At 41.6% G+C, this 20,476-nt stretch overlaps 1 protein-coding gene across 2 annotated transcripts in view; it reads left to right on the forward strand.

Moving 5' to 3' along the window:
• The window catches only part of DOCK2 (dedicator of cytokinesis 2), a 513,334-nt gene that overhangs the window by 342,083 nt on the left and 150,775 nt on the right, over positions 1 to 20,476 (forward strand). For both annotated transcript variants that reach the window (XM_077473501.1, XM_077473502.1), the window contains exons 40-41: positions 7,508 to 7,612; positions 13,115 to 13,256. In XM_077473501.1, coding sequence (XP_077329627.1) covers positions 7,508 to 7,612; positions 13,115 to 13,256 — 247 coding nt within the window. The remainder of the gene's footprint in view (positions 1 to 7,507; positions 7,613 to 13,114; positions 13,257 to 20,476) is intronic.

Here is a 20,476-nt window from a genome sequence, read left to right on the forward strand (position 1 = left end):
CCTTTGCTCCTTGTCTGCCTCTTTTTGGGCAAAGCTTCCAAAGCTCAGTTTGTCTTAAAAGCTAATATGAGTTTAGTGACTGGATTTAGATCTACTTTAACAGGTTTCCGACCAGCGCACGCCGATGTACGTCAGCAGAATGGCACGGGCAGGCAAATGGGTGTACCTGTACGTCCCTTTAAATTTGCCACCCTTGCCACGGTCTGCGATCGTCTCACAGGGCAACTGAACGGAGAGCTGCCGTTGTAAACAGCGTCTCCCCGTTCTGCCTAGCAACATGTGATTGGAGCAGAGATCAGTGTTCACTAAATGAAAGCCCAGCCCCCAACAGTTAGTAACACACCCCTAGGAACACTTAACCCCTACACTGCCACCCACTGGTTAACCCCTTCACTGCCAGTGTCATTTACACAGGAATCACTGCATTTATGTAGCAGTGATTGCTGTATAAATGACAATGGTCCCAAAAATTTGTCAAAAATGTTCGATGTGTCTGCCATAATGTTGCAGTCACAATAAAAATCTGCGTTTTTTTTTACCAAAAATATGTAGAAGAATACATATCGGCCTAAACTGAGGGAAAAAAATGTTTTTTTTTTATATATTTTTGGGGGATATTTATTATAACAAAAAGTAAAAAATAATGCTTCTTTCCAAATTGTCGCTCTATTTTTGTTTATAGCGCAAAAAATAAAAAACGCAGGGGTGATCAAATGCCACCAAAAGAAAGCTCTATTTGTGGGAAAAAAAGGACATCAATTTTGTTTGGGAGCCACGACGCATGTCTGCGCAATTGTCAGTTAAAGCGACACAGTGCCGAATCGCAAAAAGTGGTCTGGTCTTTGGCCAGTAATATGGTCCGGGGCTGAAGTGGTTAAAAGAAGCTCTTACTAAGAAGAATGTGTGGGATGACCATATATAAAGCCTTCTGAAAATGCTAGTTCCATAGTTGTAATAGTAATTTAAAGGCTTTAATACTTTGAGTCACAGAACAGAACAGGTGTGTAGATCAAAAGTTTAATTTACTCTGCTCCATAATGCCTGGATACTTGAAGCTATTGGATCAGAATACCACTTAAGTAACTCGTAGTTTCAGAAGCTCAGTAATGGCAGCCTACTAACTATTCTGAGCATGGGGTTTCCTTCAGCTTTAAGCCTCTAAGTACTTTTGTTTCATTAATTCTGTGCTTACAGTTATCTTTTGTCAAAGTACAAACATATTTTTAAATATGTATGTGTATTAAGTAATGCAATGCATGTTATACAGTATCTTATAGGAAAGGATGTACTTAAGAATGGAAACACTAGCTTCTGTATACCTATTGTTCCTTAAAATTACCCACCTGTTTGGTCACGCTACCAATCCACGCAGGATACTAATCCATTTACTATAAGCTTAAGTAGGTTAGCTGCATAATGTGTTTAAAGTTAGTAAATATGTTCTTTTGACACTAAATAAAAATATACTAGATTTTACATTAAAGCACTATTATTTAGTTCCACAAATACATATTTACAGTATATTTCAGGTGATCAGCAGGATTCATGTCCATGTGGATACAATGGAGAATGTCTTGTGGTTAAAAACCTAGTCAGCAGAATGCCCTTGTGTAAAATGTCCTTTGTACAAAGTTTTTGCAGGTATGCTCTTCCTTGGAAGTTCTCCTATAGGAATGAGGGAAGTGGGGGGCCGGGATCTGGGGTCCCCTTGTTAAAGGGGGCTTCCAGATTTTGATAAGCCCTCCGCCCGCAGACCCCCACAACCACCCGGAAAGAGTTGTGGGGATGAGGCCCTTCTCCCCATCAACATGGGGACAAGGTGGTTTGGGGTGTCCCAATGTTGAGGGCATGTGGCCTGGTACAGTTCAGGAGGGGGGCGCTCTTGTCCCCCTCTTTTCCTGTGCCCTGCCAGGTTGCGGGCTCGGATAAGGGTCTGGTATGGATTTTTGGGGGGACCCCACGCCATTTAAAAAAAAAAAATTGGCACAGGGTTACCCTTAAAATTCAGGTCTGGTATGGATTTTGAGGGGGACCCGCACGCCATTCTTTTTTTAATTTTGATGCGGGGTACCCCTTAAAGAGGAAGTAAACCAAGATGAGTTTACTTCCTCTTTCATTCCCTGCAAAGGTAAAGCATAATGGACTACTATGCATCGCATAGTAGTCCACTATGTGTCACTTACCTGACACAGGAACCAGCAAAGTCACCGCTGTCCCCTGTAGTCCGGCGCATCCATCTTCTCGGTGGGTCTCGCTGATCCGCCGCTGTCATTCGGCGAAGCCGCGATTACGTCACTCCCGCGCATGCGCACGGAAGCCGACACTCGTGGCATATCGCCGTTGACCGCGGTGCGCTCACATGCGCCGTAGACAGCGGTGCCTGTCTTGCGGCAAATATCTCCTAAACTGTGTCGGTTTAGGAGATATTTCTTGGACCTACGATTAACCCCCCTGTTCGGTATTCCCGAGTCTGGCTCGGGGTGGAATTTTCATACCAAAAGCGGTATCCCCGAGCCAGACTCGGGACTGCATCGCTGGATCCAGGCGGAGGTTTACTCACCTTCTCCCTCGGATCCAGCGTTGTCTCCCCGCTGTACGAGCGAGCCGTGTCTCGCTCGATGCATCACATCGCTGATCTCCGTTCCCTGCGAGCTTTGCGACGCACGGGGTCGGAGATCGGCGCCAAATTCAAAAAGTGAAACAAACAGTAAACATACAGTATAATGTAATCTTACAGATTACATTGCTGTATGTAAATATTTCACATCCCCGTTGTCCCTAGTGGTCTGCCCAGTGTCCTGCATGCAGTTTTATAATATAAAAACTGTTCTTTATGTCTGGAAACTGGAGATTGTCCATAGCAACCAAAACTGTCCCTTTACATAAAAAATGGTTTTAGACCAGCTAGAAAACAGCGATAATAAATTGGAATCACTCACAGAATTGAGCGATAGCGATTTGTGGGGAGATCCGTCATCAAATACTGAAAAGTAATGACAGTGACAATTCTGCAACTGAGCAAATTTCAGTGTTTTTGATTTGATTACATTATTGAATAATTTTTATTATTGTTATATTATTATTTGGTACAATTATTTATAATTATTTATTATATTATAATTTATGATTTCATTTTTCAAACTTTATTATACCCGGGATGTCTGCTAGACTCTGGTTTGGACAGATTTAAGTGAGTTATTGCTAAGAATTGCAGGACTACAATATAAAACGCCAAATTTTCATGCAAAATAATGGTACCGCTTTTAGCACCTAAAATCCGAAATAATCGTACCGCCAGGGAAGTTAAGCCTTAATCTAGGCTTACCTGTAGGTCAAAGTTGGTTGTAAGGGTTTACAACCACTTTAATATCCATACCAGACCTGGTATTTTGATTCGGGGTTCCCCTGTGGGGAAATTCCATGCCATTTTTATCAATGAACTGTTGTGTGTATTGTCCGACCGACAATTCATTATAGTAGTTTTAAATGACTTTTTTTCCTTTAGAAATGTCATTTTGCTGTCAGACTGTTCTAAACACAGGAAACATGCGCCCCTTTACGGGCATACTATAGACACCCCCCCGGTACGAATTTGAAAGGAATATTACACTTTTATTGTTTCACTTTCACTTCTATTGTTTCATTTTAAACATCATTAAAATCACTGCTCCCGGAAAAACAGACATTTTTAAAACTTTTTTATGCATTGATACATGTGCCCTGGGGCAGGACCCAGGTCCCCAAACACTTTTTATGACAGTACCATGCATATAAGCCTTTAAAATTAGCTTTGATTTCTCCCATAGACTTTTAAATGGTGTTCCCACGGCTTTCGAATTTGGTGCGAACACCCAAAATTGTTCGTTGTTCGGCAAACTCCTATTCTCCTGGAGGAATACATTGAAGAGGATACTGAAGGAAGAGGGTTCCTACCCCACTATCCCTAATCTTGCCTCCCTATTCAATAAAACACTTCTACAATATGAATGTGACTTGTTCGTCCCTTCAGAATATCATAATCTACTGCAGGTCCTTCCCCATGTGGCAGACCCCTCACAGCTAGTCCCACTAGATCTGGCCAGAAACATTCTTCAAATAAAAAAAAAAGTGAGAGAGGGACATCTATTAAAGTGAATGTGGATAATGACAGAACTCTGGACGGCCGCACTCCAATGCTAAAACGATGCTTTATTCAAATAATATTTAGGACACAGCAAATTACATCACAGCGAAAGATGCTAACAGTTGATGCGCTTCGCACTAAGGCTAATGCTTACTCATAGCTGGTACCATTAGTGGCGGTTCCCGTGCGCATGTGCGCTGTGAGTAACGTCATCGCTGCTCCGGCGCTGTGAGTGGCTGGAGCAGCGATACCCGGAAGAAGATGGACGCAGTGACATCGCTGGCTCCTGTGTCAGGTAAGTGACACATAATGGGCTACTATGCGATTGCTCGACCTTTGCAGGGAGACAAAGAAGAACTAGACCCATCAGGATTTACTTCCTCTTTAACAAACATTTGCTGCACAATAAGGCAAAGGCATCCTGCTTTTTAATTCACTTTGTCCTTCGGAAAGGAACATAAGAAGCTTTATTGCTCTCTATACAGTTTTTTTTCAATGCTGCACATCTTTACTTGTTTCTTCACAAGGCAGACATTTTTTTCTTACACCTCCTTGCGGCTTACATTTTCAAGGGGTGATTATATTCTTTCTTCTTAGGACGGATTTTCAAAATCCTGCACAGTGACCTCTATTTATTCAACAATGCATGCCCCATCATGTTCTGTAAACCAACTGTTGTATTTACTGCAGAAGTCAGCCTCCTGCAAGTTCTCCTTATAATAGAATGATGGACTGTTTGTCGCTGAAGAAAAATATTTTTGTTTGCTTGTTTTTGAAAGACCAATAAAGACTTTTTACATTTACAAGTGGCTGACTGGTGATCCCAGGTTCTCCATATTACACCACATTTTTGAAAAATAAAGAAAATAATGACCCAATAGGGAATAAAATGCTATTTACCTATAATACTGTCCTTTTTTGCAGCCTATAATGTAAATCTTACGTTTAGTTTAACAAAAATTGTGCTGTTGTATCTTCATTCATGAAATCTTCCTCCCCTGACACCCCCTGCCCACCATGTGGTGAGGTTTAATAGAGCCAACAGACCTGTGACAGACAGACAGTCATCAAGAGTGGCAGACTTTGCCTGCCTGTTTAGCCCAGCTCATTTATTTATAGAAGCCATACTACAGCTTATATGAATGGAATCTGATCTATGAATAGAGGATGGCAGAATGTTTTAAGTGTCTGTCCCCTCCATTCATAGATTGTGTTTCATTCATAGAAGCTGTAGTATGGCTTCTATGATTGGAGGAACTGGGCAGAAAGGGTGGGCATAATCACACACTCTGGATAAGTGCCTTTCACAGCTCTCTTAGTTCTAATAACCCTGATTACATCTGCATATTGCAGTAGTGGGGGGCATTGTAGCATAAATATTTCACTGAAACCCTGGAAAGAGCAGCATAAGGGACACATCACACTGATGGTAGGCAATGTCCCTTGTGCCAACTTTTAGATTGTTAAACTTTTGTTATGACAGTGTTTAAAATATAGTTTACAGCTGATAATGAGATCACTCAACACAGTACAGAACGTAAATACTGTAACAGTATCCCCAGCCCCCTCTGCACCAACTTCAGTTTTGGAGTTTTTTTGGAGTTTTCAAAAATATCAAGTATAAAGCAGCATTGTTTTTAAGTACGGTATGCCATGCAAATGAGAACATGTAACAAATATAACATTGGTGTTATTCCCAATTTGGCTGCAAAAGTTGAAATACACTTTAAGAGCTGAGTGCATTTTTGGCAGATACCGATACAGGTACTTTTCTGTACTTGCTGTATCTTCTAAAGGGATAAAACAGATGTAATGTTAAAATTTGTTACTGGCCTATCATTTCTCAACCGACTTAAAATGTACAATTGCATGTCAGAATAAATTTACATTATGAATCAGGAGAAAATAAAAAAACAATCTTTTGTGATACAAATATTACCTTTAATTTACTGATTTTTAGTGAATCAAGTTCAGGTTTCACTAGCAGAATGGCAAGCAGCATTTATGTGGAAACAAATGTCTACAGATGACATCCTTAATATATTACCGTTTCTTTACTGAGATTGAAATGTTTACCTGATTCTTTGTTGCTCTTAAATGTCAGTAAACAGACAAATTCAGTGTCAAAAGAATATGCACAATTTCTGGAAATCATATGAACATGCACTTCTATCTGTTGATTATTTGCTGTTAAATGTATTAAAGGATAAGCACGCCTTTGGAAAATGTTACATGTGCCACCCATTTTTAGGGTGGAACATTTAATGTGCTCCAGCATCTGCACCTCACACTTCCGATCCCCCCGTGACAGTGGGTGGGGATCTTTTCCCTGCACCTACTGTCACAACTTGAAAACAGACAAGCAGTGCTGGGCTCTGCCCACACAAACACAATATTTCTTCAGTTTCCTGTGAATGGATAGACTACAACTACAGCTGGTTACCTGAGAACTGTATGATGTTACTGTATTATATATGGGCAGACAGCTGTCCTGAGAGTCTGCAGGAGCCAGAGGATGCACCCACAAAATAAAGCTAAAACTTATGCCGCGTACACACGACCGGACTTTCCGGCAGACTATGTCCGACGGTCTTCCCGACTGACTTTCGGCGGAGTTCTGATGGACTTTCCGAATGAACGGACTTGGCCACACACAATCACAACCACACACAGTCTGATGGATTTGAACGTGATGATGTATGGACGGACTAGAATAAGGAAGTTCATAGCAAGTAGCCAATAGCTGCCCTAGCGTCGGTTTTTGTCCGTCGGACTAGTATACAGATGAGCGGATTTCTCCATAGTAACTGGGTCCGGCGGAGTTCTGGCGAAAAAATTTGAAACGTTCTATTTCTAAAGTCCGTCAGATTTTTGGACAGCAAAGGTCCGATGAAGCCCACACACACGATCGAATTGTCAGATGGATTCGTTCCGTCAGACCTTTGCTGTAGAAAAGTCAGGTTGTATGTACGTGGCATTACCCTTTAAGTGTGGAAACTATATGGCTCTATGGTCCATGTTGTATGGATTTACAAACAATAATCTAATTTTGAAAAGTAATTGTTAGCGTATCCTGAATATTTTTCATTTGCAAATGCATTTTTTGAATGAAACTTTTTTTTTTGCGTATATATAATCACAGGATAAAAAGCTTTTTCATGAACCAGCCAATGGCATTTCAAAATGTCCCTTTCTCTTTTACTAGTTTAAATGTATATTTTATTTATATAATCACACACATAGGTTGGACTTGATGGACTTGTGTCTTTTTCTACTTCACCTACTATAACTACATAAAGTGCACAGAAAAATGAACAATTTTGCTATGGCCATAAAGTACAGTATTTCAATTCATTTTGCTTTGATTTTTTTTCCCACTGGCAGACACAGCAAGCTAAATTTTATGAACACATAATGAAAATTCTCCGTCCAAAACCTGATTACTTTGCAGTCGGATATTATGGCCAAGGATTCCCAACATTCCTCCGGGTAAAATGTTTTTTATTGACACAAATATTATGAGTGCCACTAGAGTGGTAAAATGTTTTTATTTTTATTATTACTATTATAGGATTTATATAGACTCACCGGCCACTTAATTAACACCTGTTCACCTGTTCAATTGCTTGGTAACACAAATTGCTAATCAACCAATCACATGGCAGAAATTCAATGCATTAAGGCATCTAGACGTGGTAAAGATGACTTGCTGAAGTTCAAATCAAGCATCAGAATGGGGAAGAAAGGGGATTTAAGTGACTTTGAATGGGGCATGGTTGTTGGTGCCAGGTAGGCTGGTCTAAGTATTTCAAAAACCGATGATCTACTGGGATTTTCAAACAGAAATATGATGTCTCAGTCAATAGAAATACCTCAGTTAGCCATACTGAAAAGTGCATGTTTTATTCAATTAGTCTCTATGCATAAAACAACTTAAAAACAATAGGAAGAACATTCCATGTAAAATAACGCTGTACATATAGCTGGATGGATTTCCACCATAGATCCTACCCAAAGAGAGGGCTTCAACCTAGATGCCTGTGTTGAGGACTACTACCACGCTGATAGAGATGGTATGCCAAGAGCCTGAGGCCGCAGAACTGCTGCCAGCTGCAGCGCAGGCATCTAGGTTGAAAAAATCTCTTTGGGTAGGATCTATGGTGGACAGCCATCCAGCTACACAGTATGTACAGAGTTATTTCACATTCAGTTTTCTATTTTTTATTCATAGAGACAGTTGTGACACAATATATAAGGCATAATATACAATCCCAGGCGCTTAAGGGGGATTTGGCAACAGTAACTCAAATAACCACTCGGTACAACCAAGGTATGCAGAATACCATTTCTGAACCTGCAACACATTGAACCTTGAAGCAGGTGGGCTACAGCAGCAAAATACCATACCAGGTGCCACTCCTGTCAGCTAAGACTAGGAAACCAAGGCTACAATTCGCACAGGCTAAATAGAAGATTGGAAAAACTTTGCCTGGTCTTATGAGTCTCGATTAAACAACATGATACATGAAAGCATGAATCCATCCTGCCTTGTATCAGTGGTTCAGGCTAGTGGTGTAATGGTGTCGGGGATATTTTCTTGACACACTTTGGGGCCTTTAGTATGAATTGAAGCATTGGTTAAACGCCATGGCCTAACTGAGTATTGTTGCTTATCATGCCCACCCCTTTATGACTACAGTGTACCCATCTTCTGATGGCTACTTCCAGCAGGATAATGTACCATGTCACAAATCATCTCAAACTGGTTTCCAGAATATGACAATGAGTTCACTGTACCCCAATGGCCTCCAAAGTCACCAGATCATAATCCAATAGAGCACCTTTCAGATGTGGTGTAATGGGAGATTTACATTATGGATATGCAGCTGACAAATCTGCAGCAACTGCGTGATGCTATCATGTCAATATGGAGAAAAATCTCTGAGGAATGTTCCCAACACCTTGTTGAATCTAGGGGTTTTCAAAAGTTTTTTTGTTCTGCGCTGATGATAAATCCTATTTATGAAGAAAAAGAAAAGCTGCTGCCTCCACTGTCACAACTACCTAGGTAAGGTCTCATACTGGTCACTGGAAGTTCAACATGGCACCTCATGGCAAAGAACTCTCTGAGGATCTGAAAAAAGGAATTGATGCTTGACATAAAGATGGCCTAGGCTATAAGAAGATTGCCAAGACCCTGAAACTGAGCTGCAACATGGTGGGCAAAACCATAAAGTGGTTTAACAGGACAGTTTCCAATGACAGACCTCGCCATGGTCGACCAAAGAAGTTGAGTGCATGTGCTCAGAGTCATATCCAGAGGTTGTCTTTGGGAAATAGAAGTATGAGTGCTGCCAGCATTGCTGCAGAGGTTGAAGGGGTGGGGGGTTAGCCTGTCAGTTCTCAGACCATATGCTGCACACTGCATCAAATTGATCTGCATGGCTGTCATCCCAGAAGGAAGCTTCTTCTAAAGGTGATGCACAAGAAAGCCAGCAGTTTGCTGAAGACAAGCAGACTAAGGACATGGATTACTGGAACCATCTCCTGTGGTCTGATGAGACCAAGATAAGCTTATTTGGTTCAGATGGTGTTAAGTTTGTGTGGCGGTAACCGGGTGAGGAGTACGAAGACAAGCGTTTCTTGCCTACAGTCAAGCGTGGTGGTGGGAGTGTCATGGTCTGGGTCTGCATGAGTGCTGCCGGCACTGGGGAGCTACAGTTCATTGAGGGAACCATGAATGCCAACATGTACTGTGACATACTGAAGCAGATCACAATCCTCCCCTCCCTCGGAGACTAGGCCACAGGGCAGTATTCTAACATGTCAATGACCACAATAGTGCAGAAAAAACTAATCAATTAATCAACAACTATTCAATGATGAAATTAATCGATTACTATTTTCATAATCAATTAATTGGGCAGTAACATAATGGGGTTAAAAAATAATTTGCTCTTTATAGTACAAAAAGAGCAAATAATCGCTACTGTAAATATTACTTTCACAGTTCTACTTCTACAGTAAAAAAATGAACCCCTTACAGTAGTGATTATCTGCTTTTTTTTCTATTATAAAGGGCTATTTTTTTGTTTTTTAACCCCATTATGTTACTAAATGTCTTAGACCTGGTTCATCTCTATGTTTTTTGGTGCTTTTTGCAGAAATGCACTACAGTTGATTTACATGGTTTCCTATGGGACATGTTCACATCTAAGCTTTTTCAGCCGCTGCATATTTGGAAAGGGTCAGGGACTTTTTTAATGCAAAACAGTGCTTTTTTGGTTCAATATAGTTCAATGGAGAAGCTGCTAAAGCGCATGTAACGTGTTTTTGCAGCAATTTGTGTTTTTTAATCTGCCCCACAACAAATTGGCCAAAAAAATACAAAAAAGCAAATTGCAGCAAAATCACGTGTTCAAAAATCAAAATGCACAGTAAAAAAGCACTGCAGAAACAGATCAAAAGCAAACTACAAAGGTGTGTACTGAGCCTTATGCTAGCCACACTGAATGAAAAAACTTGTTTTTAACATTCTGTTTTAAAAAAATAATTTCTGAACAAAAAAACATATACACAGTCTGAAAATTCCTTTGACCAAGAAGTTTTCTATTATTTCCAAATTTTCCCATCTCTGTGGTTGAAAATGAACGTCGATTTGACCCCACTAACGATTAGAAAATTGAACGAACGTTCTTAAAATAAAATTTTTTTGGACGGAAGACATTGTTTTTTTTTTTTTAATAAATAAATTGGATCCGAGTCTGATGATATTTACCAAATTCACCCTTTAATAGTATATACCGTATATATCCTCTAATAGTATATACAGTATATCTCCTCTAATAGTATATACAGTATATCTCTTCTAATAGTATATACAGTATATCTTGTCCGTCTGTTATTCTCAGAATGGATTACATATTTGGCTTCCTAACCATATATTTGGTTATTTATATTTACCACTGCATAGAGATATTTAAGGATAAATTGCCTTTTTTTTAAACTTTACATATTAATTAAATTATACACCACACTTTTGTTTAAGGTTATTGGTCTTTTAAGGTGCTTAATTCCGTGCTCTCCTATATCTAATGCACTCACCAGAGGGTTCTCCCCTCTAGGGGGTGTTGTGCCTTCACAGTTACACTGCTGTATGTAAACCAAAACCTCCGCTGTAGTTGCTCCTTATCAGCCCCTTCTAATATGCAGTATATGCAAGCAAAAATAGTACTTCGTAGTGCAATACCATTAAAACTCCTTTTATTTATAAAAAAAAACATGCGGTTGTGCCCTTACATTTAATTAAATTGATTAGCAGTTAGAAAACCCGGAAAGCCTGTGGCTCCCCTGTGTACCAGGGACCAAACAGAAAGTGATGCAATGATGCTATGGCTTCGCCCTATGTGTTTCATCAGTGCCTCCTTTACTTAGTGTGCAGTGCTCCTTAAGTTGGTAAAGAAGAATGCGCTCATCCAGAAAAAAATTGGCAATGCTGTAGAGCAGCGATCCCCAACTTTTTTGACACCGGGGACCGGCTGCGTGGAAGAAAATTAAGCCGAGGCCCGGGGGGGTTGAGGCCATGCGGGGTAAGAAATTTTTCACGGGCATTTTATGGGCACCATGGTTGTTATTGTGTCAGGATGAGTGAAGCGCATTATTTCAATTATTACATTGTAAAAAAAAAAGAAAAAGTTCAACCCACCATATTGCAGAATCAGTGGGAGCCCTGAGCATGTCAGTTTCCACGTCGCCTGACACCAGATGCAGCTTGTCACTTGCCACATCGCCTGCCACCAGATGAATGCCATTTGCCATGCTGCCTGCCACCAGATGAGGAATGCCACTTGCCATGCTGCCTGCCACCAGATGATTGCCATTTACCACACTGCCTGCCACCAGATGAGGAATGTCAATTGCCACATCGCCTGCCACCAGATGAGAAATGCCACTTGCCACTTCGCCTACCACCAGATAAATGTCACTTGCCATGCTTCGTGCCACCAGATGAGGAATGCTACTTGCCATGCTGCCTGCCACCAGATGAGGAATGCCACTTGCCACGCTGCCTGCCACCAGATGAATGCCACTTGCCATGCTGCCTGCCATCAGATGAGGAATGCCACTTGCCACACTGCCTGCCACCAGATGAATGCCACTTATCACATCGCCTGCAAACAGGTGAGGAATGCCAATTACCAAGCTGCCTGCCACCAGATGAATGCCACTAGCCATGCTGCCTGCCAGTGCCACCAGATGTAGGCTGTCACTGCACTGGTGGCAATGTTTAATTTAGCACAGAGGAAGGCCTCTGTGCAGTGGTCATTCTTAAGTGAGGGCAGGACAGCAGTGATGTGGGGCAGGCGGTGAGAGATGGTGTCATCTCTCTGCTCCCCACCACACCTCCGACACCAGTGCTGTGAGGGTGGAAGAGCTCTGATGCAGGGCGGGTGCAGAGAGATGATGTCTACTCTGCTTGCCAGCTTCTCTCATCTGCCTGCCTCTGTGATCCACCAGGATCTCTCACCCACCCACCTCTGTGATCCACTGTGCTCTCTCACCTGCCCGTCCGCCTCTGTGATGCACCGGGCTCTATCACCTGCATGCCCGCCTTGCTCTCTCACACCGCCCGCCTCACCCGTGGCCTGGTTGCAAAGAAGCTACGGTCCGGTAGTGGGACGCGGCTCGGTGGTTGGAGACCCCTGCTATAGAGAGTATGTTCAGCTATTGGTTTTATTTTTGTAAAGTTTATTTTATTTGTAGTCTGCTTTCTTATTCAAAATTGTAATTTAAGTAATAAAATTTGAACAATTGCCTTTTTATCAGTGGGTTTGGGTTGTATGGAGTTTGATCAATAATCTCCATCATTACAAATATAGTTGCTTACACAGTTGTGTTTTCTATTACATTTGCATTCTATTCTTTTTACCCTTGCTGTGTGTTCTAATTTAATGGTACTGACTTCACAATGAAATGCTCTTAATTTTGTAGAATAAAGTTTTTATTTATCGAGGGAAAGAATATGAGCGGAGAGAAGATTTTTTGACACAGTTGATGGGCCAGTTTCCATTTTCAGAAAAACTGAATACAACCTCAAACCCAGGAGATGATATAAAAAATTCTCCTGGACAATGTATCCTTAATATTCCATGCGTTGATATTCTATATGTTGTATACACTGTTAGCTGCATTGATAATGTGTGGCCTTCTAGGTATTATGCCATGTTGAAGAATAGCAAATAAAATGATATCACCGAAAGCATGGTAAAGCAAGGTAATGGCAGCTCAATATCAGCACCAATTTAAAGTAATTTCTTTCTTCCCACAGTCGCTAGGGAGTTCTAGTGACTTGGATCAACGGTAAATGAGCAGTTTTGGTTGAGGTAGCTAATATATATCACAGGACCCATTGCAGTTACTTTACACATAAGATACCTTTTTATAAAATATGGCATATACAGACTGCTGGATGGGGGTGCCTCATTTATTTTGCCGAAGAACTCCTGGAGGATACCATTAACAGAACTTTAGTCCAGAGGGCAGTAGTTACATAGTTACATAGTAAGTGAGGTCAAAAAAGGCACAAGTCCATCAAGTCCAACCTATAATATTGGGAAATGTCAACTGGGAAAGAGAATCCCTCCAGTCATGTAACAGAACACCAGCTACACTTTACAAAGGGAGATAAGGGGTCATAATCAGGGTTCAAGTCCTTGGGAAAAAAAATGTGGGAACTCACCCAAGATTCCCCTCACATCAAAAAGAAAAAAGTGTGTGTGTATATGTGTGTATGTATGTTTATGTGTGTGTATGTATATTAGACATGTGCGATTCGTTTCGTACGAATCTCAAATTCGTACGAATTTCTCAAAATTCGTACGCAACCCCAGGAGGAAGTCAGCACAGCACAGGGATGGTGAACTTTACAAACCTACAGGTCATATTTGCAGGCACAAAAAACAAACTTTTGTTTACGAATTCCGGATCTCAGTCATTATGCTTATTATGACTTGCAGAAGACTTCTGTCATAGAAGTCAATGTAAGTTGCCTGAAGATATCAGTGAAGCACTTTCATCCTCTCTGGGCAGGCTGCCAAGAAAAGAACAAAATGATACAATGTTTCTTCTTCAATGGGCTGAACTCCATGTGTAGAAGTTATCAGTTTAACCATTTAAAGACTAAATCTTTTCTGACACTTGTTGCTTACAAGTAAAAATCCAATATTTTCTGCTAGAAAATCACTCAGAAGCCCCAAAAATTATATATATATATTTTTTAGCAGAGACCCTAGGGAATAAAATAGCAGTTGTTGCAATATTTTATGTGACGCGGTATTTGCGCAGAGGTCTTTCAAACGCACGTTAGCCCTTTTTTTTCCGGTCGACCTCTAGCGAGCACTGACATTAGCAGCGTGACATACAGCAATGACACCTGCACCGTGATAGAGTGATCTGACACCAGCACCGTGATAGAGAGCACTGACATCAGCAGCGTGACATACAGCAATGACACCTGCACTGTGATAGAGTGATCTGACACCTGCACCGTGATAGAGAGCACTGACATCAGCAGCGTGATATACAGCACTGACACCTGCACCGTAAGCAGCCCCAGGAGGAAGTCAGCATAGCACAGGGATGGTGGGAGCCCCTCATAATAAGCAGCCCCAGGAGGAAGTCAGCACAGCACAGGGATGGTGAACTTTACAAACCTACAGGTCATATTTGCAGGCACAAAATAATTACTAGCTGTGCACACATAGTCCCACCACATGGCCAATGACATAACACATGTATGAGGTGAATCTGGGATCGACAACTACAAGCATTCTTTTTTTTATATGTGAAATTCTGAAAATTCAGGAATCTTGAGATAATGGAGGTGAGGGAAGGTCAGGGTAGGCAAAGAAGAGGGTGCAGGAGATGATCACCAGAACCAGCACCGTGATATAGAGCACTGACACCTGCACTGTGATAGAGTGATCTGACACCAGCGCCGTGACATAACACATGTATGAGGTGAATCTGGGATCGACAACTACAAGCATTCTTTTTTTTATATGTGAAATTCTGAAAATTCAGGAATCTTGAGATAATGGAGGCGAGGGAAGGTCAGGGTAGGCAAAGAAGAGGGTGCAGGAGATGATCACCAGAACCAGCACCGTGATATAGAGCACTGACACCTGTACCGTGATAGAGTGATCTGACACCAGCGCCGTGACATAACACATGTATGAGGTGAATCTGGGATCGACAACTACAAGCATTCTTTTTTTTATATGTGAAATTCTGAAAATTCAGGAATCTTGAGATAATGGAGGCGAGGGAAGGTCAGGGTAGGCAAAGAAGAGGGTGCAGGAGATGATCACCAGAACCAGCACCGTGATATAGAGCACTGACACCTGTACCGTGATAGAGTGATCTGACACCAGCACCGTGACATAACACATGTATGAGGTGAATCTGGGATCGACAACTACAAGCATTCTTTTTTTTATATGTAAAATTCTGAAAATTCAGGAATCTTGAGATAATGGAGGCGAGGGAAGGTCAGGGTAGGCAAAGAAAAGGGTGCAGGAGATGATTCTTTGCCTACCCTGACCTTCCCTCGCCTCCATTATCTCAAGATTCCTGAATTTTCAGAATTTCACATATGAAAAAAGAATGCTTGTAGTTGTCGATCCCAGATTCACCTCATACATGTGTTATGTCACAGTGCTGGTGTCAGATCACTCTATCATGGTGCAGGTGTCAGTGCTCTATATCACGGTGCTGGTGCTGGTGATCATCTCCAGCACCCTTTTCTTTGCCTACCCTGACCTTCCCTCGCCTCCATTATCTCAAGATTCCTGAATTTTCAGAATTTCACATATAAAAAAAGAATGCTTGTAGTTGTCGATCCCAGATTCACCTCATACATGTGTTATGTCACGGTGCTGGTGTCAGATCAGTCTATCACGGTGCAGGTGTCAGTGCTCTATATCACGGTGCTGGTGCTGGTGATCATCTCCTGCACCCTTTTCTTTGCCTACCCTGACCTTCCCTCGCCTCCATTATCTCAAGATTCCTGAATTTTCAGAATTTCACATATAAAAAAAGAATGCTTGTAGTTGTCGATCCCATATTCACCTCATACATGTGTTATGTCACGGTGCTGGTGTCAGATCACTCTATCACGGTGCAGGTGTCAGTGCTCTATATCACGGTGCTGGTGCTGGTGATCATCTCCAGCACCCTTTTCTTTGCCTACCCTGACCTTCCCTCGCCTCCATTATCTCAAGATTCCTGAATTTTCAGAATTTCACATATAAAAAAAGAATGCTTGTAGTTGTCGATCCCAGATTCACCTCATACATGTGTTATGTCACGGTGCTGGTGTCAGATCACTTTATCACGGTGCAGGTGTCAGTGCTCTATATCACGGTGCTGGTGATCATCTCCTGCACCCTTTTCTTTGCCTACCCTGATCTTCCCTCGCCTCCATTATCTCAAGATTCCTGAATTTTCAGAATTTCACATATAAAAAAAGAATGCTTGTAGTTGTCGATCCCATATTCACCTCATACATGTGTTATGTCACGGTGCTGGTGTCAGATCACTCTATCACTGTGCAGGTGTCAGTGCTCTATATCACTGTGCTGGTGCTGGTGATCATCTCCTGCACCCTTTTCTTTGCCTACCCTGACCTTCCCTCGCCTCCATTATCTCAAGATTCCAGAATTTTCAGAATTTCACATATAAAAAAAGAATGCTTGTAGTTGTCGATCCCAGATTCACCTCATACATGTGTTATGTCACGGTGCTGGTGTCAGATCACTCTATCCCGGTGCAGGTGACAGTGCTTTATATCACGGTGCTGGTGCTGGTGATCATCTCCTGCACCCTTTTCTTTGCCTACCCTGAACTTCCCTCGCCTCCATTATCTCAAGATTCCTGAATTTTCAGAATTTCACATATAAAAAAAGAATGCTTGTAGTTGTCGATCCCAGATTCACCTCATACATGTGTTATGTCACAGTGCTGGTGTCAGATCACTCTATCACGGTGCAGGTGTCAGTGCTCTATATCACGGTGCTGGTGCTGGTGATCATCTCCTGCACCCTTTTCTTTGCCTACCCTGACCTTCCCTCGCCTCCATTATCTCAAGATTCCAGAATTTTCAGAATTTCACATATAAAAAAAGAATGCTTGTAGTTGTCGATCCCAGATTCACCTCATACATGTGTTATGTCATTGGCCATGTGGTGGGACTATGTGTGCACAGCTAGTAATTATTTTGTGGCTGCAAATATGACCTGTAGGTTTTTAAAGTTCACCATCCATGTGCTGTGCCGACTTCCTCCTGGGGCTGCTTTTTATGAGGGGCTCCCACCATCCCTGTGCTATGCTGACTTCCTCCTGGGGCTGCTTACGGTGCAGGTGTCAGTGCTGTATATCACGGTGCTGGTGTCAGTGCTGTATATCACGGTGCTGGTGTCAGTGCTTTATGTCACGCTGCTAATGTCAGTGCTCTCTATCACGGTGCAGGTGTCAGATCACTCTATCACGGTGCAGGTGTCATTGCTGTATGTCACGCTGCTGATGTCAGTGCTCCCTAGAGGTCGACCGAAAAAAAAGGGCTAACTTGCGTTTGAAAGACCTCTGCGCAAATACTGCGTCACATAAAATATTGCAACAACCGCTATTTTATTCCCTAGGGTCTCTGCTAAAAAAATATATATCATTTTTGGGGCTTCTGAGTGATTTTCTAGCAGAAAATACTGTATTTTTACTTGTAAGCAACAAGTGTCAGAAAAGATTTAGTCTTTAAATGGTTAAACTGAGAACTTCTACACACATGGAGTTCAGCCCATTGAAGAAGAAACATTGTATCATTTTGTTCTTTTCTTGGCAGCCTGCCCAGAGAGGATGAAAGTGCTTCACCAATGTCTTCAGGCAACTTACATTGACTTCTATCACAGAAGTCTTCTGCAAGTCATAATAAGCATAATGAGCAATGTTTTTGCCTTTAAGAACGTTCGTACACGTTAACGACAATTCGTATTTCATACAAAACAGAACGGAATTTCGGACACGAAATACGAAGTACGAATTAATTATATTACGAATCGAAACGGAACAGAACGAAACTAATTTATTGACGGCGCCAATGTCTAATGTATATATGTGTATATGTATGTGTATATATATATATATATATATATATATATATATGTATATATATAATGGGTGTGTACTCCATGTGCAGACATGCTACAAGAGATGGTCAGAGAGTGTGTGGACATGATACAAGAAATGGTCAGAGAGGGGATTCAATTCTTAGAAGGACAGAGAGGGCAATCTGTGACAAAGACCTGAAGCACTGAACTGTGTGTTGTCTACCGGGCACTCGGGATTGGCACATCACAGATCTGGCGGACAGATTACTGGAAGGGGCTGGGGAAGACCCAGCTGTCATGGTGCACGTTGGCACCAACGACAAAGTCAGAGGCAGATGGAGTGTCATAAAGAACGATTTTAGGGACTTGGGAGCTAAATTGAGGAAAAGGACCTCAAAGGTAGTATTCCCAGGAATACTAATGGTACATCGAGCCACACCAGAAAAGCAGAGGGAGATTAGGGAAGTAAACAAGTGGGATTAGGAAAGTAAACAAGTGGCTGAGGAGCTGGTGTAATAAGGAGGGGTTTGGATTCCTGGAAGACTGGATTGACTTCTCAGTTGATTACCAGTACTATAGAATGGACGGACTGCAACTAAATGAGGAGGGTGCAGATCAGCTGGGTTTTTAAACTAGGTGATGGGGGGAGGATGCAGAGATAGAAATAGTCAGCACAGAACATATTCCAGAGGGTAGTTTTGGGGGGCATTGGTGGTAGGTTGACTAAAGCACATTAACCAAAGTTAAGTATAGTAACAAGTCCTAGTTGCAATCTCGAAACACCCAATAAGAGGATAGTATGTGATCAGTCTAAACTACAGTATGTGAACAGTCTAAACTACTTGGCATGTTAACCAATGCCATCAGCCTGATGGACAAGATGGGTGAACTAGAGATACTGTTGTACGAGGAGGATTTGAATTTTGTGGCAATTTCAGAGACCAGGTTCAACAGCTCTCGTGATTGGCTGGCATCCATTCAAAAAAAAGGGGTGGGGTGGTATGCCTATATATCAAGAATAATATACAAGTGAATGTGAGAGATGACATTACTAAGGGCACTTGGGAGGAGGTGGAACTCTTATGGGTAGAGCTGCAAAGTGATGAAGCTAAGAGGAAAATAATACTGGAAGTATGCTATAGACCCCCTAACTTGAGGGAGGAGGGGGAAACGGATCTCCTATCATAATTTAGATTAGCAGCAAGGATGGGAAGTGCTATCATAATGGGGGATTTTAATTATCCAGACATAGACTGGGTGGAGGGAACCACGCATTTGTCTAAGGCTTGCCAGCTGCTGAATTTCTTGCAGGACAATTTCATGGTTCAGTTGGTAGACACGCCAACTAGAAATAAAGCATTACTGGATCTACTGATTACCAACAATACAGACCTGATGTGGAAATACGGGGCAATTTAGGAAACCGCAATCAGAGGTCAATTATAAGTTTACAAATATAAATCACACAAATAGGAAACATAAGGGGAATACAAAGACACTGAATTTCAAGAGCCAACTTCCCTAAAATACGAACCTTGCTAGAAGGCATAAATTGGGATAAAATCTTAGGAACAAAGAACACGGAGGAGAGATGAGTTTGCTTTAAAAGAATATTAAATAAGGGCATTAGCCAATGCATCTCATCAGGTAATACATTGAAAAGAGTTAACAAAAGTCCTGGATGGCTTAAATGTAAAAATGCATATAAAAGCAAAGGAGAAGGCCTTCAAAAAATACACGGTTGAGGGATCATTCAGACTTAAGTAATGCAACAACTAATGTAAGGGTGCAATTAGGGTGGCTAAGATAGAACACGAAAGACATATAGTGGAGGAAAGCAGAAAAAATCACAAGAAATTCTTTAAGTATATAAACAGTAAAAAAGGGAGCACAGACCATGTTGGGCCCATAAAGAATGAGGGAGATCATATGGTTACAAAGGATGGGGAGATAGCGAAGGTATTGCATGTATTCTTCTCCTCAGTCTCCACAAAGGAATCGGGGGGGGGGGGGGGGCTTCAGTAACCATCACAGGAAGCACCTCCATGGTTAACAGAGGACAGAATTAAAATTAGACTTGGGAAACTTAGCAACTTAACATTAATAAATCACCAGGACCAGATGACTTGCACCCAAGGGTACTTAGAGAACTCAAACCATTGCCAGACCATTGCTCCTAATTTCTACTGACAGT

The sequence above is a fragment of the Lithobates pipiens genome, unplaced genomic scaffold (assembly GCF_037356315.1).
Source record: "Lithobates pipiens isolate NorthernLeopardFrog02 unplaced genomic scaffold, aLitPip1_a1.2 Scaffold_8, whole genome shotgun sequence".
NCBI classification, from domain to species: domain Eukaryota; kingdom Metazoa; phylum Chordata; class Amphibia; order Anura; family Ranidae; genus Lithobates; species Lithobates pipiens.